At 48.2% G+C, this 26733-nt stretch overlaps 1 protein-coding gene and 1 long non-coding RNA gene across 2 annotated transcripts in view; both read right to left on the reverse strand.

Annotated features, from left to right (window-relative positions):
• The window catches only part of LOC115551418 (uncharacterized), a 56976-nt gene extending 44925 nt beyond the window's left edge, over positions 1-12051 (reverse strand). Inside the window, exon 1 of the long non-coding RNA XR_003978034.1 lies at positions 11952-12051. This is a non-coding gene — a long non-coding RNA (uncharacterized LOC115551418). The remainder of the gene's footprint in view (positions 1-11951) is intronic.
• A 3307-nt stretch (positions 12052-15358) lies between these two features.
• Positions 15359-26733, reverse strand: part of banp (BTG3 associated nuclear protein) — a 33231-nt gene continuing 21856 nt past the window's right edge. Inside the window, exons 12-13 of the mRNA XM_030367226.1 lie at positions 20282-20422; positions 15359-16490 (exon numbers count right to left, since the gene is read on the reverse strand). Of these exons, the coding sequence (XP_030223086.1) occupies positions 16374-16490; positions 20282-20422 (258 nt within the window). The 3' untranslated portion in view covers positions 15359-16373. The remainder of the gene's footprint in view (positions 16491-20281; positions 20423-26733) is intronic.

Consider the following 26733-nt stretch of genomic DNA (forward strand, 5'->3'; position numbering starts at 1 on the left):
CTCGATGGAATCGAGGTCCAAGTTACACAACACAGGCACGTAATAAAAAGTGACAGCAAAACAATGCCCGTTCACACTCCTAAGCCTTCCAGCCTTGGTGCTTGTTACACATGAACACATTTGTTTGTTAAAATGTTTTTTTAATAAGATGTGTCACGTAGCATGTTTCGTGTTAACATGTAAAAGACGGACACGCTTTGCATTAGCACGCATCGCCTTCACGTGTTTTACATTAACATGGACCACGTTAACGTGAATCCCATGTACATGTTTACATTAACAAGGACTGCACTAACTGTATTACATTTACATGTTAACATTAACATATAGCCCATGTAGATGTTTACATTAAAATTTATCACATGTACTTGAGCTGCTGCCCCCTCGACCCGACCCCGGAGTAGCGGTTTGAAGGATGGGCGAGGAGGATATGTACATGAGAGACATGAACAGAGATCGCGACCCATCAAGGGGGGGTTGGGCCGGGGTTCCGATGGGTGACGCTATTGTTGATGACATGAACGTCCACTCCATGAATCCGGCACAAAAAGGACGAGGGCCGCTCATCCCCCAAACTTTCTCCAAGAGGCTTGAGAGCCAGTAAAAACACCAAGGCAGATGGCCTTCCAGTCTCCGGCTTTATTCAGTCACTCATTTAGTTTATCACCCTCGCTATTCCAGCGGCTTCACAGATAACAAGCAGAGGAGTATGGTAACCAAGGCACACTATTTATAGAACACTAAAAACGGCTGCATATTTACTACGATTTTGGTTTCAATACATAAAGAGAACAGCCAGGCTCAGATCTTGAGAGACGTGGGTTTGGCAGGCGTGGAGTAGGAGGAGGAGCAGAAGGAGGAGGAGTAGGAGGAGGAGGCTGTGGTGGAGGAGGAAGAGGGGGAGGAGGAGGATGAGGAGGAGGAAGAGAGGAGGACCAGGAGGAAGAGTTGGAGCAGGACGAGGAGCAGGAGGAGGAGGGGCAGGAGGAGATGGAGGAGGAGAAAGAGGAGAGCAGGAGGAGTAGCAGAAGGGGAAGGAGCAGGTGGAGGTTGAGCACCAGAAGGGCGAGGAGCCGGAGGAGAAGAATCAAGCGGAGGAGGAGCAGAAAGAGGAGGAGCAGGAGGTGGATCAGGAGGAGCAGGACAAGCAAGAGAAGGAGGTGCTAGGACCGGCCATGGCGGAGCCATAAAACTTTTCTCCCTCCTTCTGACCTCTGGCCTAGGGAGATCAATTTGAAGAAGCGCTGACATTGAATCAGATTGTTGAACAGCTTGCCTGATTCCAGCTGTACAGCGTCCAACCTGATGAGAATTGTTTTTCTCTGGTTTGACATTTACAAGGTAAAGCGCAGAACCTTCCAGACAAGAGCAGCTCTTTCTAGAAAGAAAGCGAGTGCATCCTACCCCACAGTACCAGCATCATCCAGTGTTCCCCGCATCCCCATGGACACAATATGCTTACAATTCTTCTCCCACAATGCCTACCCGGTTGGCTTTCCACGGGAGGTCTCATGCCAGAGAAACACTGCCGATCCCTTGCCAAACGGCATTCGAGCCGAGAGTTGGCAGTGTTACGGAGGCACTGTCCACATTACCCGGGGGGGAATCACACAATGGCACAACACAATATGCCCATATGGAACGCATTGCGGGCGATTACTGTACAGTAGTCGAGTTTCCTATACAAGCCATGCAATATGTACGTAGGGAAAATCAACACGCGTCCCCCAAGCTTCGGAAAAGGGGGAGAGAAAAAGAGAGCGAAAGAAGAGTGTGCCTGCCCATCAACAGGCAGGAAAGAGCCATCATCTGTCATTGTCTGCCCACGGCTCAAACAATTGTTCTCATGGCAGACCGTGATTGTGTAAGAAAATAACTCCTTGTGTGTGTGTATTATCATGAATAAATTGCAAAATATTTACAAATTGTTGTGCGCTTGCGAGCCCAAAAGTCTACAGTGATCCACGTTTGATTGCTTGCAGTACGTGAGCGGAATAACAGAACAGGAAATATTTGTTTGGGAACATTCTAAATATTCACAGGGCAAAATCTGCCTCCTCTCTTTCCACATCCATCCCCAGACCTCAGCAGGGATATCCAGATTCATGATTACAATACTGCTGCATCGACTGAGAGGGCAGAACCATTTATCATGACAGTCTCCAAGAGATCCGAAAAATCGGAAAGTTTCATCACAATGGTACCCTATTGTCAAATTGGTGTGCTATCGTCGTATCGTTGCGCCATCGTCAAATTGGTGCACTATCCTCACATTGGTGCACTATCGTCACATTGGTGCACTATCGTCACATTGGTGCACTATCGTCACATTGGTGCACTATCGTCACATTGGTGCACTATCGTCACATTGGTGTGCTATGTTCTTCGCCGTAATGGTGCACTTTCGTCATATTGGTGCCCTATCGTCGTATTGGTGGACTATCGTCGTATCGGTGCAAATCTTTTGGATCCAATTGACTGTGGACTTTAGTGTTATCGAAATGTTTAGAGGTATGAAACACCTGAGATGACGCAACGAGATCCTAAAAGCCTTTGCTGAACATTGCATCGCATTGCTGTTTTTCAGTGCTTGAGCTGCCAAGGAATCTCTGCCCTGCCATCTCCATGTACATACATATATATATATATATATAAAAAGAAAACACAACAAGTGCAAAGCTTAGCATCTGCACAAGAAGGAGGAACGGTGTGACCTCCTTGGTCGCTGAGGGTCCTTTGGCAGCTCCACACAAACGTCTTTCAGACTTCTCATGTGCGGTGCTGGTGTTCACACACTACTCCCAGGAGAGCAGGCAACTGTAGATCTTTGTTTTCACAAAAGGAAACTGTTGACAGTACAAGACTTTGTCAGCAGAGAGCTTCAGACCTGATATTCCCAGAGCTAAGAATAGACCCGAAGACAAGGAGAAGGGGGGAGAAGAACAATAAGGAGGTGCTACAAAAAGGTTTTAATAAAACAGAGGAAACGACTCCAGCCAAAGAAAAGATGGGGTTATTTTTACCGTGGAAGTGTGCGGTTATTGGCTGCTCGCTGGCTAACACTCTGATAGAGCTGAAACAACCATAACGAACAAACACGTTCTGTAGGTATTGATCGGGACCAGAGGGGTAGGACTTAACCGGAGGATGCTGACATTAGCGTATTGAAATGGCAATCAGGGTTAGAGGGGAAAGGAGGGGAGAACATTCCAGAGGTCGTGCAGCCAGCGCCACAGCAGTGGTCCCACGGACGCCTAGGGCCTCCCGTCCAGACAGTTCGTCTGTCATTTAATCACACAAGACAACATCCAGCAGGAGCGGAAAATGGTGGGGAAGGCTGTTCTAAGAGTCCCGCAGCTGTTTTGCTCATTTTTCTTCTGCTGTCTTTTCTTCATCCTCATCCTCATAATACCCCTCCTCCTTGTCTTACTCATACCCCTCCTCCTCATCCCCTCCTACCTCCCCTCCTACCTTCCTCCTCTTCATCGTCTCTCAGCCCTTTCCCCCTTATCCTTTCACCCTCCTCCTCCTCTTCCTCCTCTCACTCTCCTCCTGGTCTTCCTCATCTACCATCCTTCTCCTGCTCTTCCTCATCTCCCCTCCCTCTCCTCCTCTTCCACCTCTCAAACTCCTCCTCCTCTTCCTCCTCTGTCATCCCCCTCCTCCTCTTCCTCCTCCAATCCCCCTCCTTCTCTTCCTTCTCTCTCTCTCTCTCCACCCACCCTCCTCGCACCCTACTCCTCCTCCTCCAGCAGGAACTAAATCTCCCCAGAGCTCCTCATGAATGGAGACGATGAAGAGGAAGAGCCTGGAGGCAATGGCTGGAGTTGGCTGAGCTTCGTACTCCAAGCCCATCGAATCAAAGGCTTTGAATACGCGTGACATGGATGTAAAGATGGATTATAGGGCAGTCACAATCTGGGGCTGCAAGCTTTGACAAGAAATTGTTTCAAATAATTTGTGTGTGTGTGTGTGTGTGTGTGTGTGTGTGTGTGTGTGTGTGTGTGTGTGTGTGTGTGTGTGTGTGTGTGTGTGTGTGTGTGTGTGTGTGTGTGTTTGTGTGTGTGTGTGTGTGTGTGTGTAATTCCTGGAAAATGGAAACACATGCGGACATTTACATATACATAGATTATGTGTGTGCACGTGTGCGTGTCTGTGTGTGTCTGTGTCCTGTTAAAAGTAAGCATATGCTGACATTGACGATACGCATCGCTTGTGTGTGTGTGTGGGTTTACATAATAATGTTATGTTACAGCTGGATCTCAAGTGTCCTGAGATACCCTCACCCTCGTCGCCACACACACCGACCAACACACGCAGCTACCAACACACACACACACACACAGTCCCTTAATCCTTACCCACCATCACCCTGTTCCAGCCTATCACACACCACTCCCATATCTCTGTCCCATTAGCATTCTATACAACTATCGTAAGAGCAGACCATCGCAATAGACACAGCGGTATTTATGTGGTTCTATCCCAATTCATCACATGGTTTTCAGTTCAGGCCAATAGCTGTTGCTTATTATTCCTCCTGGCATCGCTCCCATGCTGATGCACAGCTGGACCCAGTAACCCGGGCTGGTGCCAGGACCCTACCTATTCCCCTCCCACACAGTTACTGGAGAGCGATCCCTGGAGATGTAGCTCCAGGGATTCTGCGAGATATAGCTTATGAATGGCCTATGGAGCTGATGAACAACGATGGGAAGTCTAATTCAGAGCTCCGTCACCAGTCTGGACAAGTTATGTTGTTTCCTGAGTGTTGGCTCCTGCCTCATGGCACAAGTCAGAGTTTAGGTTGTTAATCAGATATGAACAGCACGCGTTACCTTCTTTCACTTCATATTTGTTTCAACAATCTTGTGGCCGGAGGGGGGATTCATTAAGAGCAAAATTGGCAAAACACAAACGTAGCCATCGGCAGTAAGGTGTACAGGGTGTCTGTAAAGGTTTCAAATCAACACTGTGTGGACAGGCCACAGCAGAACTACACTTATTAAAAAACCCTTCTGAATGCTCCATACTCTGGCAAATTATTTCCTCTGTAGAAAATCTCCGTAACGTAACAGGAAACAAAGGCATAACTCTGCCCTTTCAGGTTGATGTTTTCCAGCCCAGGCTCTGTGCCATCTCCAGAAGTTCTTCTGTAACAAAGTATGACTACTGGATCAGAAGTACTGCCGTAGCATAGTAGGACTGCCGGATCAGAAGTACGGCAGTAACATAGTAGGACTGCCGGATCAGAAGTACTGCAGTAACATAGTAGGACTGCCGGATCAGAAGTACTGCAGTAACATAGTAGGACTGCCGGATCGGAAGTTCTGCTATAGTAGTAACACAGTAGGACTGTTGAATCAGAAGTTCTGCTGTAACACAGTAGGACTGCTGGATCAGAAGTTCAGCTATGACACAGTAGGACTGCTGGATCAGAAGTTTTGCTGTAACAGGACTGCTGGATCAGAAGTTCAGCTACAACATAGTAGGATTACAGGATAAGCCAGTACACAAATATTGATGAGTACTACAAAAACTAAAGACTTGCCCTTCATTATTAATGCGTAATACTATTCCTTGAATGTCAGGAAACAGTCTTAAGGGGCTGTACTTGAAAGCCGTAATTTAATTATCCATGATGTAGGAACACAAAATACCAAGCTTGCTCCGTGCCCCTTGGACGCAGTCCCACTGCAATTGTTCCATTAGAAAATCAAACGAGGAGTGAGTGATCCAACATGACAGACAGGAGACTGAGGAATCCCTCTCTGCAGTCGTCCAGCACACACACACACACACACACACACACACACACACACACACACACACACACACACACACACACACACACACACACACACACACACACACACACACACACACACACACACACACATTCTCAGCAATCCAATGTCTTGCTTCTTTCAGTATATCTTCAGGTTACACTCAGAGTATAATAAACGAGGAATGTCTTTGAGAGACCAGGTTCGTCTCACCACATGCTGGACTCTTAAGGCTGCGTCTCCCGGACTCTCTCCCAGAAGTCCTCCCTGCAGAAGCCTCGCTCTGAGTCCGGCCCTCAACACATTACTCTGACGCTCCAGCGACAGCTCATCAAGAAGCCGAGGACTCCACCTGTGGACGACCGATCCATCATGGTGGAGGCAGTCCAGACGTAACGTAAGGCTTCTGTGGAGATACGCTGGAGGCCGGACCAGAGGCACCGGGCTGCTCCTTCATTATTGATTAACACAGCTCTGTGGGTCGATCAATCGATTGATCTATAGCGGACGCCATCCAGCCCAGTGGTGCTGGTTAGACATGTATGACGTGACTTAAGATCCCTTCAAATGGTCAAAAGAGGAAATACAGATTGTTTTATTTTATTAACGGTAATCTGTTGAACTAATGTAGGATACCCAGGTGGATCTTGTAAAGCTACATATTACATAAATTATGATCCCTTCTGGAAAATATGTGAATAAGATGTGGTGTTTTTACAAGAATCGGAATGCTACCAAAGGGCTGCTGTGTTTGTACTGAAGCTATTACAGTGGACAATAAACCAGGGGGAAAAATGAGTGCAAAGGGAGGCTTGGTGGACATTTTACAGGAATACTACATTAATGCGGTGTCGAAAGCGGTAAATCCCAAACTTCGGAAAATATTTCCCAACCAGCGTAACAAAAAACTCCACACAACTGTGGACGTGACTTTTCAGATTCTGTTGCAAGCCATTATGGCTAAAGAGAGTGTCTCTACAAGTTGGTCACATGACCGGGCAGAACTAAACCAGATGGAGGTTGGTTTGTCTCAAAACTAAAAGGTTTACACACACACACACACACACACACACACACACACACACACACACACACACACACACACACACACACACACACACACACACACACACACACACACACACACACACACACAAACACAAACACAGACTGGTGTTTTACACACACGCATAAACACATACTTGTGTTTAACACACATACACACACTGGTGTTGTACCCACAATGGGGGAAGGGGAGGGGGGAGTTTAGTCATTCACACACACACACACACACACACACACACACACACACACACACACACACACACACACACACTGGTGTTTTACCCACACTGGGGGGAGGGGAGGGGGGAGTTTAGTCATTCACACACAAACACACACACACACACACACACACACACACACACACACACACACATACAAAAACACTGGGGTTGTACACACACACATATGCATGCGCACGCATGCACGCAAATATGCATGCGTTCGTTGCACACACACACACACACACACACACACTAACACACACACACACACACACACACACACACACACACACACACACACACACACACACACACACACACACACACACACACACACACACACACACACACACACACACACACAGGGTTTGCCCTCATAAACACATACCTAGGGTGTAAGGTAACAGATTCCTTCCTCTAGATTTCCTCATCAGCGTTGCGAGTCTCTTGCTGCTCTGATGACTGTGATTGGCCCTCCTCTGATAGGTCAATCAGCGACGGTTTGTATACATTAGTGTTGGGTTGTTATTCCCATGTGTTGGCCCATCTTCTCTCTGGCTCCCTGAGCCCTGTTGATTCTGTACCGGTCGCAGCCTCAGGCCCATCAGGTTCCCTTTATCTCTGGGTTCACATCCGATCTAAGTCCGGCCCAGAATGCACGATGCTACGCACGCAAATACACACTCACATGCACGCACATACAAACACACACATGCACGGCCGCACAAACTCACGTTTCACCCACACTGGTGTTTTATGTAAACTGTTTTTGCACACGCGTGCACATACACACACACACACTGGTGTTTTACTCATTGGGGGGGTTTCGCATGCATGAACACACACAGCACACACACAAACACACACACACACACACACACACAGCACAGCAAGCGGTGACAAGGCGAGGGCGTTTCCTGATGGCTTCTCTGGCTCTCGAAGCGGTAACCTCCTCTCCTCCCCCCCTCCTCCCACCTCCCTCTCCCCCTCCACTGCAGACACAGCTGGGTGAGGCCGAGCCACCGCTCTCCCCCCTCCGGCGGAGGGCTGGCTCGGCCGAGTGGGCCGCTGGTCCGGCCCAGAACCGCTCGCATAAAGGCGGTTCTGTTCGACGCTGATTGCCGAGATAATCTTGTCCATGCTGCAGGAGTAGGAACTAAGTGCTCTCTCTCTCAATGGTCCTACCTCAGTTTCCCCTCCCTTAACACTCACCCTACCCCTACCCCCCCACCTCCATCCCCTACCTCCACCACCCCCAACTCCCCCCCCCCCCCCCCCCAACTGCACTCCCTGGAACCGGAGCCGGGGCAATTGCAGCGAGCGCGGGGCCCCTGGCGACGACACAGCCCCTGCTCCGGCCTGGCGGGATCTTTTATGTTCACACTCTGCGAGTGATTCATTTCCCTGCATGAGATTTAATGAGGATCTGCTTCTACTTTTCCTCCTCTGCCTTCGGCAGCCACCCGCTCCGTCGGAGGAGGGACGTCCGCAGCGTGGTGCCCGGGAGGGGGATGGCTGTTTGGACACCGAGCACCACAATAATCGGGCCGCTTATGAAACCCTTTGGATGAGCTAACATTTGTTTATCCCCGCCTGGGATCAATAAAGTATTATTGTCTCTTAAGCGCTGGTGCAGGTAGAGACAGTGTTGCCAGTCAAATGGGAATATCCTGTCAGGAAACGTTGCACACTTGATAGTTGTCAACGTCAGGGAGAGAGATTGGGTGGTTTTGCCGGTATAAATGTGCCCACATTTGGCAAGGCCGTAAAGAGACCGCAGATGTATTGTGATTGGTGCAGAGAAATATAAAAGATGCATTCCAGCTCCTTGGGAAATTGTCTTTTCAAGAACTCAATGCCCTCCCTTCACTCTCCTGTGCTGACTATGGGTTTTCTCTATGAAAATAATAGAGATGAGGTAGAAAAGTAGACAAATCCAAAATGGAAATCTGTACTTCAGTATTTGACGCATTCCTCTGTCGTTGCTATGGTCAATTTTTATCTTTCCATTTGTAAATAATAGCATGTTATTTATATTAGTCTAGTTTCACTTGATAACCAAGCAGGTACATTGCGGTTGCACGATTACGTTGTATTTCTCCGGGATTTCATTTGAAGAGGTGACCAACTTCCAGTGGTCTCCCGGACGGACTTGGATGTGGTTAGGGTTTGTTCCACTTCATCATGATGTCGTCCCCCGGAGAAGATGTAACACGTAACCAGAGCTCTGGAGGCGTCTCTGTTTAAAGATCATGGAGATCCTGCTCCTGAGTCAGTCACACGTCTAAAGGTCTCCTTCCAACACGGGGCTTAGAGTACGAGTACTTCCTGTAAATCAGCCTAACCCCTCTGGAATCTCCTGAGTCCTGCTGCAGTGGATTCAAACCGTGTTAGGCCCATGACCCTGTTTCCATGTAAAAAGTCTTGCAACCCAAACGTGGATCTGCTTGGATAGTTTAACCCTATGAAGGCCCACCACCACAATAAGTGGCTAGCTGCAGTTCACTAATACATAGCTACCAATCATAAGCCAGTCTAAATGCATATACATTTTCTCCAGAGAACCTTCGATTCTTTGACTGTATGTCTTTTCCTTAATTCCTTAAATATCTACACTAATAAATCAGCAATCACGCACACCAGCTCCACCATCAGGCGACTCATTCTGAGGTCCCGACCCCAACGTTTGGGAAACACCGTCCTGTTGAGAAGAAGGCCGTCGCCTCCGTTTATCACACCTGCATAGCAGACAGTCAGGCTCTCTGATGCCACCCCAGGACGCCCACCTCTTGTCTTCAGATGGCTCTGGCAGCACACGGGGCTGTAGGTGAGCCTTCGGTCAGGGATGCTGAGCGTATTACAGAAGGGTCAGACCGAGTATTTCCACCACTCTGCCAGACACCCAACAGAGGACCAGTCAGCTAAAGGACAAACATTTACCCTTTTACACACACACAACTATGTTGTCTTTGTGAACCGGCATGCATCATTCCCTCGCCACTCCCCGTCTCTCTCTCTCGCGCGCACACACACACACACAGACACACACATGCGTGCATACACACACAGACACACACATGGTGACACACACATGCAGACACACACAGACAGATACACAGACAGACAGACAGACACAAACACACAAAGACACACACGCACACACACACACACACACACACACACACACACACACACACACACACACACACACGTGTGTGTGTGTCCCGCCCGTTCTGACAAAAACACACACACACACACACACACACACACACACACACACACACACACACACACACACACACACACACACACACACACACACACACACACACACACACACACACACACACACACACAATTTCCATGCAACCTGTTGATTTTTTTAATATGTGAACCACCCCAGCGACGGGGGATGCGGTGTCAGACACAAGCCTTAAACAGCTCCAAAGATCCTCCACGGCCTGTTTCCCAGGGCTGACCTCCTGGTACTGCTGGCCCAGAGTGAAACATAACTGAGATATCACCCTCGTGGCTCCAGGCAGGGCCGCACGCTGCCTGCCCCATCTGGCTCGGTCCGACGTGTAGGCCTAACAATAACAGCAGATAGGAGATGGTAAATCAAGCCCAGACTTCTCTCAGAGCACTTAGGCAAATGTTTGCGCAATGCAAAAAGTAAATTGGTCGGTTTCCCTTCATCCTGTGTGAGCCCCTTGGCGTTATAAAAGTCGTTCTCCCATGGAACCATAGCCCGGGTCGCTCCGCGATGTATGACCTCTCCCAAGTACATATTTTCTCAGAGAACAAAAGGAGCATTCTGTAATAACGCAAGGCGGAACTCGGATTCAGCTGCTCCACTTTATCTCCAATCGAGGAATAACAAACATTCCTGAATGCCGAGTCACCGTTGGCTTTCCATATTTGCCTCACACATTTATTTACCAACACCGGTTATCAAAACGATATGGGTTGGAATTCTTATTTAAAAAAATCAGCAAAGCAAGTTTACTGCATAGTGCATACCACATGCTACCTGCTGGCATATTGGACCTGGAGTACACCTGATAATCTACTTTATACCCAATTACCAAAACAAATTTATACCAGAACATAAAGATTAAATAACTTCCCAACCATGATATTCTATGAAATGGTTAGAAATCCAAACTGCGGTAGACTGGCTGTCACTGCAGAATGAAGGTTTATCCAAGTTTATCCAAAATACATTCAACATATGCCAGATAGATACATATTGGGATAGAGACATTAGTATGTATTGTGTTAAATAAAACATGTAAGATAGTCTTGATGCGTGTCGAATACAATCACATCTTGAGTTTAGCGCCACTTAATTCACACCTGAACGTTGGCACGCGTTTTTTCCTGTGCGTAAACGTAAACAATTCGTGTGCGTAACCGTCCGCCAGCGAGTCCCGCCCGTTCTGACAAAAAAACAAAGCACCATTCGACTACTCCTCATCCACTTTGACCCTATGGGAAGGGCGAGTCATACAATGTATTTAAAATATACATGTGACGCAAAATGCTCCTCTCATACTATACATGTCCAAAGCCTGGTGGTGTCCAAACGCACGCAATCCAATAGATCTAGGTTCTGTTATCTTATCCAACCGGCGGTATAGCACAAACCGGAAATGGGTTATATCTCAATGTCTACTTATGAACTCATGCAGAAAACCAAACGCCGTGCAACATAACCATGTTTTAAGCGTAGTGATGCATTCATCCATTCATCCGTATAGCTTCCATAGATCAAGCAAGCCAGGCGTGGCAGACGTCATCGCGTACGAAGTTCACCGGCAGGACATCAGCGGGTATGCAGCGAGGCATTTCCAACAGCGATACAGAGAAACCCACTTACCTCAACGCCGAACTCAGACCCTGTGCAGCCTGTTGAAAGTGGTGTTGTCTTTCTCGGAAAATCTTTTGAATTAACAGGAAACATACTGCATGGTCGCACGCTCGATGCACCCCTCCCTTCTTCTGCAAGATCCCCTGAGTTTGCAGAGTATCCTCCCATTGCTGATTGTTTACTGGGAGGGTAGCGTGCCCATTACGCAGGGTAGCGTGAACCCATTTCTTGCCTATTAGCCCATTAATAGCTCACTTAAATTTCTTGTTTGGCACTCTTTTGTGACTACAGCTAATAGGACCTTGGCTACTGGGTAAGAGTGAACAATCCACATGGATGAGTGTGATTCTTCCCACTGGGTCACTGGGACGACCAACCATCACATAAGGACGTTTAGAGTGGAGTTCAGTATTTAGTGGTCATTAAGTACCCTCAAACATCCGTCCTGGAGATTAAAGGTGAGCCTTGGTATAACAGCCACCTGCCCAAAGGGGTGAGATAGCAATCATTGTGAGAACTGGGACGCAACATAATAAATAAGGATACATCTTTTTTAGACGCAATTTAATGGAGAGTAAGTAAGTAGATACTTTAATCATCCCCTTGGGGAAATTAAGGTCCAGCAGCAACAGAGTACAGACAACAACTAAATGGACAAACAGTAGAAGTCAGCAAAATAAGTCAATGAAAGTGCATAGTTTATTGCGGTCATTCATTATGAGGCATGTTGAACATGTTTACACCAAATCCATTCCAAAATAAAATGCATACAATAACCCAGAATATTAGCAGTATGAAAATAAGAAAGTCAAAATGAAGAAAATTTACTCTTAATTGTAATCATTAATGATTTTATATTTTAACCACGTCGTTACTCAACAAAGCCTAAAAATAAGGTACATTTGTAATTTATTGGATGGATGAATGAGTGAATAAACAAGCAGATTAATGAGTGAGAAGAAGCATCTAGCAGGCAGCTGGTTACAGCAGTGTAAGAGAAGTGAGAAGTGGTAGTGATGATTTGATAGACCCACAGACTTAACAAGCCTGTTTTTTTTTCCATGCAGGTCATGTTAGTCCTGCTTTGACCTCATCCAAGCAGGGCTTTGAAAGTAGCCCAACAAACGTCGCCATCGATTTGACTTTGCTTGATGTGAGAAAGAAAATGTTTATTATTCACTTTGGGTTTTTTCCTCATGATTTTTTGCAAGGTTAAGTCAATCCTGACAGAATCCAAGCTCTTACATGACTCCTACTCAAAGATCCCTCCCTCCTAGATGCACTTTATATTTGTGGTTTTAAAATAATGCAACAGACCTGCCAAGCTTGTTTTATGGCTATTGTCCCCAGAATGGCCTTGATAGCATTAATGTGAAGTATGCATACAGAGAAAAGTGAATCAAATACAATATTGAGGACAACCTGACCCAGAAAAGTCACGGTTTTACAGTTGTTCTTCCTTTATTTAGCAGGCACGTTCAAATCAATTTTTTTGAGTTGTGACTTTCGGACCATATACTGTAGCCCCTGTCCACCACTAACTCTCACTGTTTAACAATATGTTTGTACAGCTTACACCAGGGCTGACCTGACAGTGTGTCAGTGCAGTCCCCATTATATATAGCGACCCATCCTCCCAGGGTCCCTGATCACACATGTGCAGAGTGCTCCTACACCTCAGACTCAGTCCCGACACAATGGAAAGCCTATACATCTCTCGTCACGCATAGTGCGCCAAGAGAGGGATGGGGAATCTGTAACAACATTGTAAACAAGAGACCCTTCTGGCTTCTTGCACTTGTCTCAATGTTTGCGCCAAAGACAGAGCCCTTCTCTGATTCACGATTCCGGGGAAACTTCACTTTGGGACGGTTTGGCTTCAAGGTGATCCTTTAGCCTTAAACTCCCACTCGGATGACTCCCACTGTTGTTCGGCTGCATCCATCATCAGTGGTACACTTTCAACACATGAGTAGCTGCATAGTGGCTTCATCGCTGACATAGCTTGTACTACAGCGGCAGGTGTGAGGGATGAGGGGGATCTTAGGTGTTCAGTGTGTCAGCCAACACAAGTTACATGACAACCCCAAAGAGAAAGACAAGGGCACAACCTCATTGTGATTGTTTCTCCCATCATGCCTCACTGCTTTTGAGCGCAGCTCATCTCCTGGAGGCTGAGCCACAGAAAAGGACGATTCAGTCACTATGGTAACCATTCCTGTTCAGGTGAACCGTGGTTGTAAAAGCAAATAAATGTTATGGTTTTTTTAACTCCATTTCCAGAAAGCAGAACTTTTACACCCCAGATTTATTATAGCGGTCACTGGGGGGGAAATGTGCTGTCCATGACTACAGCACACTGCTGCGCTGAAAGCATCAAAGGAGACAGTCTTTTCAAGGTTTCCTCTTCTTCCCACTGGGATGGGAGGAATGCGTCCACTCCTTGCCTACAGGCTCCATCCATCTTGGTACCAAACTCTGGCTGGGTGGGGGGAACTGGAACAAAGATGGCCGCAAGGTGAATTGGGCCCATTAGGGAAGCCTCTTATTTCAAACCGAGATTGGGCCTGTTAAACCCTATTAGCCCAAAATTAAAATAAATTCCACCAATTGGACTCTACTCGTCTCGCAAAGTCTAAACATCCCTGATCGGTCCTCACACATGTATTGACCACACCCCATTGGAGGCCTCAGTAGGATGTGTGTGCGTGTGTGTGTGTACAGATGTGTGTGTGTCGACTTTGGGAGAGGATTAGGCATCTGATAAGAAATGAAGTGTAATGGAGTCAGGAGACCAAGAGATCCGGCCAGGGAATAAACAAAGATAGCGGAGCACAAGTCCTTAAGTTGCTTCTTTTTCCCCCTAAATTTGGAGTGTTTGATAGGTCTTTGCCACTGATCCAAAGTACACCATGATTTCAGTGTGGGAGACCTGTGAAAACAAGCACAGCCGTTTACTTATCGGTTACTCGCTGACTTAGAGTGATCCATCATCATCGCAGGCTCACTTATTCATCCTCAAAAGCAAAACAAGAACATTTCTCAGGCCAGTTGGAAAGACGAACTAGCCTCGAAACGTGATGTTGGTTTTAGCTGATAACACACAATGGAGCGATGGTTAATTTTGTGACGCACAGGCATGAAATCCCATTAATTTTCAATCAGTAGATCCTACGTATGAGTGTCTGTCCAGTTGCATCTGGACGGATGGACAGTATGCAGTAGTGTGGACCAGTAGAGATCAATATCAAGCTATTCATTGATACTTAATGTTAGAAACAGTTGAGTCGAACAGTAAACAAGACTATTTTCTGGCCATCTCTGACATAATTTCCTTCCGACCGTGAAAAGCTGCTTTTTTTTTCTGGAACCTGAAGCCGTTTCTTTGCCAACCAGACGAATTAAAAACACACATGACAGGGACCCACAAAATATTTTATTCACAAGAATTCATATTTCTCAGAGACAAACCCAAAGACTTACTAACCATTCTATTGGTTACAAAGTCTGCCCCATTGCATCCCTTACCCTGTCTACTATGTGGTATTCTACCTTGAGGGGGAGGGAAAAATAAACCAGAAAAACAAAAAAATGTCAGCATGTTACAATTAGACAAATCTAACCGAGGGACAACGCGATGCGGCGGCGGCAATACGAAAACAGCCAGGGGAGCCCTTGGGGAAGGCAGGGTTTACAACAAGCAGAGACCGCTTCAGAACGCCAGGAGAGCCGACTCTTCGTGATCACGGGTCACGGCCCACAGCCCCAGCCCCAGCAGCAGGACACCGCAACCCCATGGGGTAACGAGAGACCTGCCTCGGCCAAGTCCTGGACGTCCGCCGAAAAACATACATTATATCGTATCATATCAAGGTGAAAACAGAGGGCTGCGCTGCTTAGTCTGAAGCTGGAGTCGAGGACCTCAACTGAACCCAGAGAACAGGATCAACATGAACCAACAAGAGCTTAACTTGAACCTTTAGATTTGACGTAAGCAGGGCGGGTGCAGATGGATGCGGTACCGGGGGGGGGGGGCCGTGGTTCTGCGAGACGCTCTCCGTGGGAGGAGGACTCCCGGGTCCGTTGGGTATGCCCTGGAGGGGGGGGGGGGGGGGGGGGGGGGGGTTGGGCCGGGTCCATCTGACCTGGCACGACCCCGCCTAGCTGCCTCCCCACTGAAGTTTCGCCAAAGAAAACTTCAACGCACTTGAACTCATGGTGTTGTTGGGAGGGCCAAAAACAAACAACAACTGATATGGTTCTTCATGCTCCAATCAATCCTCACCACCGTTGTTGGAAAATACAAAAAACTGAACAAGAAAAGCATCGTCCGTGGTGGCGCCCCCTGCTGGCCGCTGGGCTCCAGAGGGGTTTTTCCCCGGTCAGGAGCATGTCTTTGGGGGGCTTAGAGGAGGGCACGGTCCCCCCTCTTCAGGAGATGATAGAGTTGACGACATGCACCACCTCGCCGTTCTCTGACTGCATGGCTCCCTGGAGGGCCTCCTTCACCTCCAGGTCCTCCTGCATGCCGGGGGCCAGCTCTGAGGCCTGGGGGACACAGGAGAGAGGAGGTAGGACACAGGACATAGGAGACACTACAGGACCTAGGACTTGCGATTTACAACACAGGACATACGCCACAGGATTTAGGACTTGGGACTCATGACATAGGATATAGGAGACAGGACAATGAGAGGAGTGGGCGAGATGAGCCACCAAGCCAGGAGACTCATGAGGCAGTGGGTGGGGAAAGGCCGAAAGAAGGGGGGAGAAAAAAAAAAAGAGCGAGAGAGAGAGCGAGAGCGAGAGACGGGAAAGGCTGAAGGAAGGAAGAAGAGAGAAAAAGAGAAGAAAGACAGAACAAGAGAAGGATAGAAGGAGCAAAAGAAAGAAGAAAGGAGGTGAGAGAAAGAAAATCATGTTTGAGTTTATGTATAGTAATTTAGCGGATGATTATATCTGAAACAACTCCCAGGTTGCGTTTGACAACAATCAACAATCGATCCAAGAGCCCAATCACTACAGATCACCCTTGGCGCGACTACACAAGTCCACCTTCGCAGAACCAAGAACCACCAGATACGAGTGTTGCTTCACTCTGCTGGAGAGAGAGAGAGAGAGAGAGCGCGATGCCGATGACGGAAGGCTCCTAGCAGGATGACTCACTCCTGACTCACTCCTTCCTGCACCGCACGCCAAAGGTTCCCTCCAACACACCTGCAGTGCTTTCTACACTCCCCCTCCTCTCCTGTCAGGAGCGGCGCTCTCCGACGGCCAGCGTCTCTCGGACCAGCACACAGCTGCAGCTCACCCGACCACGCCCTGCAGGATCACTGAGCCCTGGCGCGCTACGCGCAACCATTGGCGACGCACGGGGCCAAGTAAATGGTAAATGGACTGCATTTATACAGCACTTTTCTAACCAGTGGCAACTGAAAGCGCTTTAAAACATTGCCTAACGTTGACCGGTTCATGCGCACATTCACACACGCACAGCGGTGTCAACCCTGCAGGTCAACCCTGCAACAGCTAGATCTTCGGGGGGCAGTTAGGTCGAGGTGTCCTGCTCAGGGACACCTCGACACTCGGCTAGGAGGAGCCGGGGATCGAACTAGCAACCTTCCGGTTACCAGCCAACCCGCTCTGCCTCCTGAGCCACTTGCCGCCCAGCGCAGCTTACGCAGAGTTCCACGGAAAAGGCTGGCTGCATCGCAACCTAGACGACCGCAGTTCTACCGCCACGGGGCCTTCACTTGCTTCCTCCATCAGGGACGCTGCTGGATAATGGGAGTACTTCAGTTTGGCTGCAGCCCGGGCGCTTGGCAGCCATCTTCCGCAGGCTGCTTGAGGAGTGTGCCTGGGAAGATTCCTTTCTGGATCGCCTGACCTGGGGCTCAGCCATGGCACGCCTAAACATCCCCACCTGAAGAACCTCTTCCCCTACCGAGCACTAAAAACATGCTGGAAGTAGCGGCTAGCGTTTGAGAGGAATGGATGGACACAATGAGTAAACTAAACTAAAAATGGTGCGATTAATAACAACAAACGGCGGGCGTAATTTATCAAAGAATTTGTATAAATGCTGCCATGTGTTTGGACAGAGATGACAGGTTTGTTTTTCTGCACAAGGGAGACAGAATCCTTAACCTTCCACTGAACGCAAAACAAAACCCCAGATCTGCACCGATGATACCAGTTTGGTTTGCTTCACGCAGCAACACATGTCCCTGTCCTCAATGCACCTCGTGCTCAAATCCTGACACTGTACTCGCGGCTCATGGGGCATCTGGAGACAAACCCTTGGACGACCCTGCCGTTCCAACGTCAGTTGAGTTGTTTAGTCATCAGAACTTGATGAACTCCAACAAACACAGACCATCGTCCCCAGACGAACACGTGCCTTCCTGGTAAAATTCCTTCTTTGGTTGATCAGACGCGAGAGACGGCAATCGGTTAAGTCAACTCATTCACACAACCATCATGTGTGGTGGGGTGGAGGGAGGGTGGAGGGAAGGTGGAGGCGTGGTTCCTCTTTGTAGCTGTAAAAGGTCCTGGAAGGAATCAGCGGAGGGAAAACAAACAATATTTGATTCCTCCCTGCTCTGGACTGCAGTGCAGGCCTTGTGTTACGACGCATGCAGCAGCAATCATGTACACTCATAACGCCGCGCGGCTGGCCGGAGCCCAGCCAAGCGGCTTAATCAATATAGGAAGTCTCTGCTCCGCCTATGTTCTCCCGGGGGGCATGGAGCCCGGTCACCTAGGCAACCCGACCCAAAACACCGAGACAACAAGGATCCGACGCGAGGGAGGGAGGGGTCTTTACGAGCGGCCCTGACAGCCCGATGGAGGGCCGGTCTTGAGGTCTGCATCTTCACGTGTCTCAGTGAGACGCACTTAGGATCAATCACGCTTCGGGCCAGACGCTGTCCTCCCATACGCGGCTCTAAACATCTACAAACCTTCCTCTTTAATCGCTCTCATGACAGGACGGGGGGCCGGGGGCCGGGGGCCGGGGGCCGGGGGGGGGGGGGGGGGGGGGGGGGGGGGGGGGGGGGTATGGGGGTGAATGAGACAAGATGGATGGGATGGTGGGGGGAACTGAGGGAACACTAAAAAAGGCCTCTCAACTCCACACGTATGCAGACGGCTGTGATGAGGCATCGACCCGTGCGTTGCATGAACGGGGCCGTCCTGCATGACTGCACGCAACATCTGAATGCTTTTGAAGGAAATATGCTTGATGCCTGTTGGATCAATCACGATCACGGCAAAGACAACCTTACTGTTGCATGATCAGCACACCGTTTGGGGCCCTTGGGGAATATTTTAGGGACCTGCCTCTCCCAAACCGCCATGTCCATGTTGGGAGACTTTGAAGGGGGGGAGATTGTGAGGGGGAGACTGAGCGGGGAGACCATGAGGGCGCAGTGTGGTGCATGTGTGTTTATACGTAGTAGTCATTACGCCAGCTGGCAAGCTGCACAGGAACGAGTGTGTATATACTGTACATACATGCATTTGGTTAAACTCAGACAGAAGCTGTCAATTAGCCAGTGGTGCATCAGTGCATATTAAGCAAGTGCAGCGTCTTTTTTTATTTCCTTTAATGGAATGAGTCACTTTTAACTCCCTGATGTCCTGATGATTGATGCGTTGGGAAATCATCGCCGAGTGCGTGAACACGCATGACTCAAGCGTTCAAGTGCGGATTAAGTTGGGATCAGGTGTGTAATCCAAACCATCCTAGGGATCTTCTAGTGTCCACTCCAGACTTTCTTTTGACTGCTTGGCCATCGCGAACAACGGGAACCTCTTTCACTTTGCGTAGTTCCCCGTTTACTGGGCAATACATCTCCAAGGACTCTCTTAACCAAAGACAGATTCCTTATGAAGCCCACTTGGCCCTCTGTGATGTGATAAAACCGAAGAGGGGAACCGAGAACAGATCTGCAGGAAGCTGATCAGCTGTTCCTCCAAACTCGGCTATTTAATGCACTTATCTCAACACCGAACGCCTGTCAACTGCGATTGCTCTTACTTGTAATAAGGCTCCTGATCACCTTGGAATGATATGTTATGTTAAACCTCGCTGTAGGAACGCTTGCAGCTATTTACATGTGTGTGTTTGCACATCTGCTGGGAAACAGGGAAGAAATGTGTGCGTCTGCTTTCTGAGTCAGCACGCCGATCTGTGTGTTCACGAGTATGTCATCACATGTGTGTGTGTGTTCACGAGTATGTCATCACGTGTGTGTGTGTGTTCACGAGTATGTCATCACGTGTGTGTGTGTGTTCACGAGTACGTCATCACGTGTTTTGCGTGTGCAGGTTCTCACCTGTACAGCAGTCGTGTGATCGGCGACGGGTGCCAGCTGGACGTACTGCACCTGGATGTCCGAGGGGAGGCTGCTGCCCTCCACCGTCGTGGCCCCCCCGTCAGACGAGGCCACCGCTATGAGCTGAGCCCCCCGCAACACCTGGAGAGAGAGAGAGAGAGAGAGAGAGAGAGAGAGAGAGAGAGAGAGAGAGAGAGAGAGAGAGAGAGAGAGAGAGAGAGAGAGAGAGAGAGAGAGAGAGAGAGATTGTTTTATTGGTTGTAGATTTAATATTAAACGTTATCGCATCATGCACATCCCTGTTTACAAGCTCTTAAGCCTTGGTCGGACTCATGACGGGACAAGCTCGTTGCGTGAACTGCTGAGATTCGTTGTAGGGCGGCAGTAGCTCAGGAGGTAGAGCGGGTTGGCTGGTAACCTGAAGTTTGTTGAGTGTCGAGGTGTCCTTGAGCAAGGCACCTAACCCTGACTGCTAGCTCACGTCCTGTGAGGACGTCATAGAGGCAGGTGGGATCAGTAACCCTCTCCTCGAAATCTACTACTGAAGAAATTTACAAAAATGAATTTCATCGCTGCATCGACAATTGGGCCGGTCTCCCAACGGCTAGCCGTTATAGGAGCATATAACTGTACTGTACTGTTGTTCATCTTACTAACTATGTATGTAATCGCAAAAAATCTACTTCCCATAATAGAATGTGAGAAAGCCAAAATACTCCAATAGACGATCTGCCGTTGGGCTTTAAGGAACTCTACTGGCTGGAAATAGTTGGTTCCAATTAAAAACCAAAGCTCATTTATGGCCATGAGAAGTGTTCTTAGTTCTTTCACACACACACACACACACACACACACACACACACACACACACACACACACACACACACACACACACACACACACACACACACACACACACACACACACACACACACACACACACACACCAAAAGGAATCCATGTGGATGCATGCACACAATCACACAAAATGACAGACTGACAGTCAGTCAGACAAGTTTGCATCACAATTCCCACAGTTGCATCTTGATATCATGTAAACATGTTTCCCACTTCCCTTCTGGCAGACTGTTTACACATCAAGTAGATCAGAAACATTATGGCCTGTTCAATTCAATTATATCTTTATGAGCTTTGGTAACTGCACTTTATTAAATTATACGCTTGCTAAAATTGGAATCATTTGGCTCCGTTTCATGAAAAAAAGCCTAACAAAACAAAAGGAAACGGCAAAAAGAGCGGAGGGAAGAGGAAGACGAAGAGAACGAGGGAAAGCAGATTAAAACTGGAGATTGTGTGTGGGATCCTTATCCTGAACGATGTGGAACATAAACTCTACAATGTGGCTTCCAGGCGATAATCACAGAGTAATGCGCCCCAGCTTTCCCGTTGAAGGCTATTCCTACAGCATGTTGAAGACACTCTCGCTGATAGCCAAGACCACAGACAGGGCTGCACATGTGTGCACGAGGAACTAACCACACCTCGGATGAGAACGCATCCAGACGCAGACGCACACACACTGAGCTGTAGGTGCTGACCTTTAGCAAACCGACCCGCAGGGGAGTTCCCTCAGCATGCAGGACAAAGCTTTTTTACTAACCTGCAAATCACATCAGGTTGTGTTGCAGCACATACACAAAGAGACCCATTGAAGAAATGAGGCACTTCAATCTTGTCAGACCTCCTGGTGATATCAAACGTTTCTGTGACTCTGACTGGATGCAGGGCACTGTGCTGGGTTGAAGCCCTTTAGTACAACAATATGGGGAGTGGGCAGATCCACAACCGCTACACCACACAAACCTGAACCACTAGCTAGCCTTTGAAGCTCTGAGTCAGCGCGACGCCCAACTCCTCCCCCACCCTACATCAATCCTGCTGCCTCATCCCCGCTGCTTACATGGAAGCCATTAAGGTGTCCAGACTCACCTGGTAAGATAAAGGTTAAGTAATTTACATCTTATTTAAGGTTGGCTAAAGGCCGGGTCTGGCCACCTCCGCGGGTACGTGACTCAGTAATCAGTGGTCAGCGAAAACACTAGACGGTGTGAAGGTAGATAAGTGGCTGTGATTGATCAGCATAGATTATGGGTAATCACGCCCTTGGGATGCTAGTGTGAATGCCATCGCATGCGGTGGTTATGCAGAACAGAGCAGACATCGGCTGACTGGGAGACCAGACAAGAGGATCACAGACAGCTGGTCAATGAGGGCAGGTGGCTTTAAATCAACCGCTACATCCTCTGCTCATCTCTAAATCACCGTGCCCTCATGAAGGCTTGCAGAGGGTGGGAGCCAAGAGAAGGGACGGCACCGTTTCACTTATTGGTTCCCCGTCCGATACCCAATCCGGAACTGGGTTTGGTCCATGGTCATGCTGTGTATATCGGAAATAAAAAATGGTTACATCGATTTTTCGGTGCGTTTCTGGATATTCATGAGAACACTGCGCTTCGCAGCCCACATGTGTGCCCTCACAGACGCCGGCCAGACAGCTGACGGTAAGATTGGTGAGAAATGGAAGTGGCATTGATCCTTTGGATCTGCATCACATACGTTCTTATTTTGAATTGGCGATGGACTTTACAAGAGAGAAATACTATTGTATAATCTCTGTCGGCTGAGGGGAAACTTTGAGAAGATGGGGGAGAATAGAAACGTATCGGAGCCTTCACCGGTCAGATCGGCGCCACCCTAGCCGGATGGGAACGATGCGTCACCTCACTTCCTCCACCTCACTCTGTGTATATACGTCAGTGTATGGATCTGTTTGCCTGTGTACAAGAGACAGAGTGTGTGTGTGTGTGTGTGTGTGTGTGTGTGTTTGTGCGTGTGTGTGTGCGCAAAATAGCGTGCGTGTGCGATAACATGCGTGCGATAACGTGGGTGCGTGTGTACGATAACATACAAGGCCGGTGTGTTTCCGTGGGTCCAAATGGTGTTGCGTCTCAACGCATGATTAGGTGGACCGGATGCTTGACCCTGGAGAAAGTTAAACACCAGTCGCCGACCTTAAAAAGGGAATAGATCTGCGTTCTCAGCTGTGCACCTCTGGGTGCTGCTCCACAGCACCCAGAGGCCTGCTCACAGTGAGTTGGAATACACAGGAAACTTGACAGGTCGTCGAAGTGCTTCGGACCCTCGCATTCATGACCCCATCCAGCTAATCTGAACTTCCATCTCACGCATGAGCTGGTCACTCAAAGTCCATCCAAGCGATGGAGAAACACATGCTTGGCACGGACCTCAATGGTTGGAGCTCCGTTTACTAACGTGTCTCTGGCCACATGATATTATGTGAATCACACGTTCACACGCATCAGTGCTTTAGTGATGATGGAGCCAACAATGCCTGGCAACAACCAGTTGGTGGGAGCGCTTAGTTCTTGTGGACTTTGTGAATTATCAGTTTCTTACTGGTCTCATCAAGGGCAGGAGCCAATCCCGGTTGACCATGAGTACATATGAGCCAATCGCAGTACACTATGACAAGAGAGGAGCCAATCCCAAAAAACTATGACGAGAGGAACCAATCCCAGTTGACTATGAGAACAAAGAAGCCAATCACAGTACACTGTGACAAGAGAAGCCAATCACAGTTGACTGAGAACAAAGCACTCAATAGCAGTTCACTATGAGAATGAAAATCCCGGTTGACTGTGGGGGTAGGCAGCGAAGTCAGGAATCAGCAGTTAATAATTACACATCAGTTCAACTGAGGTTAACTGGAAAGCGGAGATCATGTTGTGTCTTATGAACGAACCAAAAACACCTGGTATGGCTCTACAAAACACGACCACGCCTAATATACGTGACACATTCTGTGCTCAGTGTGTCTGCAAAGGCCCCGTCAGATCTTAGGCACATAAGTTATGGTTGGAGTCCAGCTTTTATCAATTGGGAATTGCAAATAATCCGCTGTTGGCTGGATGTGGGGTAAGGGTGTCACGAAGCAAAGCAGACAAGGTGCCGTCCAAAAATGCAGGGTTCGAAAAACAGCCCTGGCGGCCCTTGACAGATTGAGCTACGGGGGATATGTTGGCCTTCGTAAGCATCTTCAATTCCCCGCAGAGCTTGCCAGTTGCATTGAAATGAAATCATCTTTTTCGAATGCCGTCATGGCTTCAGCAACAATGAAACCAAGTTACTGAGGAAATGAAGAGCAAAGAGAGCGAAGGCGACCGAAAGAGAAGGGAGCAGACGAGAAAGACAGAGCAGCAGAACAACCACAGCAGCACTAATGCAGAAAACATTCAGGTTACCAATAACTGAATGTGTAAACAAAGCATCGGCCAAAGAGCTGGTTCACTTCAAGGAGTTGTAATGCAGAAACCATGCAGGTTCCCAATAACTGAATGTGTAAACACACCGTCAGCCAAAGAGCTGCTTCACTTCAACCAGTCTTTTGGTTTAATGTGACGGAAGTTTAATTAAAATAATGATGGGATAAGATCAGCAGCACAAAATGATCCTGTATGCATGCATAGTGACACTGTAAGGCTATCCTTGTTTACTATTAGACTGATCTGTACCAGACATCCCGACTTCTTAGTCATTTGGAACAACGTTGCATTATTTCTCAAACTCAAGGGAGGTCTCACAACAGTATGTGGTGCATTGACTGCCTCGGGTGTTTGTTCTAATGATTGTCACGACACAAACCATGGGAAATTAACACCCTTACTTTCCACACTAAACAACAATTCTTCCATTTATCTATCCTCTCATAAAAATAAAACAAGAGCCAATCCACCAATCTGGTTTCCCTTTATTCCCAACGGAATACTTCTGCCTCTCTCAGCTCTCTCCAAAGGAAAGAGAAAATGAAAATCACCCAAACAACTGCAGGAGAACAAAAGTTGGGGAAATGAGAAAGGAAACATTCGGAGCCCAGAGTGGCTGGAACTTCCTCTGTGTGCTTCTCATCCGTCAACAACATCTGGGTCTAGAGTCCTGCTGGCGGAGGACAGATGTCCAGCCTGAACCAACTCGTGGTGTGGTGGGAGGGGGGGAAAAGAGAGAGAGAGAGAGAGAGAGAGAGAGAGAGAGAGAGAGAGAGAGAGAGAGAGAGAGAGAGAGAGAGAGAGAGAGAGAGAGAGAGAGAGAGAGAGAGAGAGAGAGAGAGAGAGAGAGAGAGAGAGAGAGAGAGAGAGAGAGAGAGAGAGAGAGAGAGAGAGAGAGAGACCTGCAATGCGAGTGGGCAGAAGCATTCCAGTGCCCCGAAATCCCCGCACCATTTGGGTTGATACAACTTTCTTGCCTACCGTCTTACCAACTGACAGAGTTTGGAGGCAAAGACGCCAAATTGTGCTATAAAGATGATTAGGCAGCCTCAATTCCCGATTTAACGGTTGAAGTTGTAAATAATTCCCGTTTCCTGGACCACCCGTCGCTTCCCACGCCCACTCCTGCCCCCACATCACCCCGTTGTTCACAGAGCAGAACACAAAACCTGTATCCAATCAGGCCCCCTCACACATCCCCCACGACACCACATCCACCCCAACACAAGTCCTCTTCAAAGGCTTGTAGGGGTAGAGGTTCCGTCACAAAAACCAACATGGCTTGAGTTCAGATCCACAACAAGAAAGGTTCAGAATAGCACTTATAAAGACGTAATGGATCCAGAAGGATCCAGCTCTCGTAGGCAAAACGATCTTCAGAGACATTTCAGGGATCGGCAACACGCATTTGAACTTTATAACGTCTGTAAATTTCATATTTCATGACAACTTTGTCGAGATCATAATTATCTCGTTTAATTCCAAAAGGAAGCCCATATATAGTCCATTTGATGTAACCGCAATGTCAAATGTTGCTTTCACTACAGCACTATGCGAACATCGCTCAAAGGAGCAATCTTTTACACAGTAGATTCTTATGCTTTCAAGAAGAGGACTCAAACTGACAGTAATGACGGAGAGGCAACAAAAGCCTGCTGGTACCAATGAATCAATCACTCAACGCGGTTGACGTACTCTGCCCAACAATGCTAATCCAACCATCATTCTCCCAGCTGCCCAATGGTACGTAACGGTCATCTCCTATCCCCACGGCAACCCTTTTCCTCAAGTCCTTCAGACAGTGCATCTGTCTGCATCGATGAGTGTTTGACACGACAGCCAGAAACTATAAAAACAAGCAAACGAGGAAGACATCCTTTAGAAGAACACAAAAACGTCACGCTCAATTGTTTCAACGTGGCCGTGGCCAGCTCCGAAGAGCATATATCACATCGATCCTTATCTGAACCCCGTGTCCTGACGCCGGGGTCAAATATGGCCGCGGCATTCCCAGAATTCCCATTGAGGATGTGATAAAGGATCTGACCGCTCAATAGGTTGTCTGTCCGGCTGTGTGATGGTGGAGATACGAGCGAGCGTGGCGGAGTGCAGCAGTTGATGTGCACCCTGGGGGGGGAAGTGAGATGG

Source organism: Gadus morhua, chromosome 9, assembly GCF_902167405.1.
Source record: "Gadus morhua chromosome 9, gadMor3.0, whole genome shotgun sequence".
In the NCBI taxonomy this organism is placed as follows: domain Eukaryota; kingdom Metazoa; phylum Chordata; class Actinopteri; order Gadiformes; family Gadidae; genus Gadus; species Gadus morhua.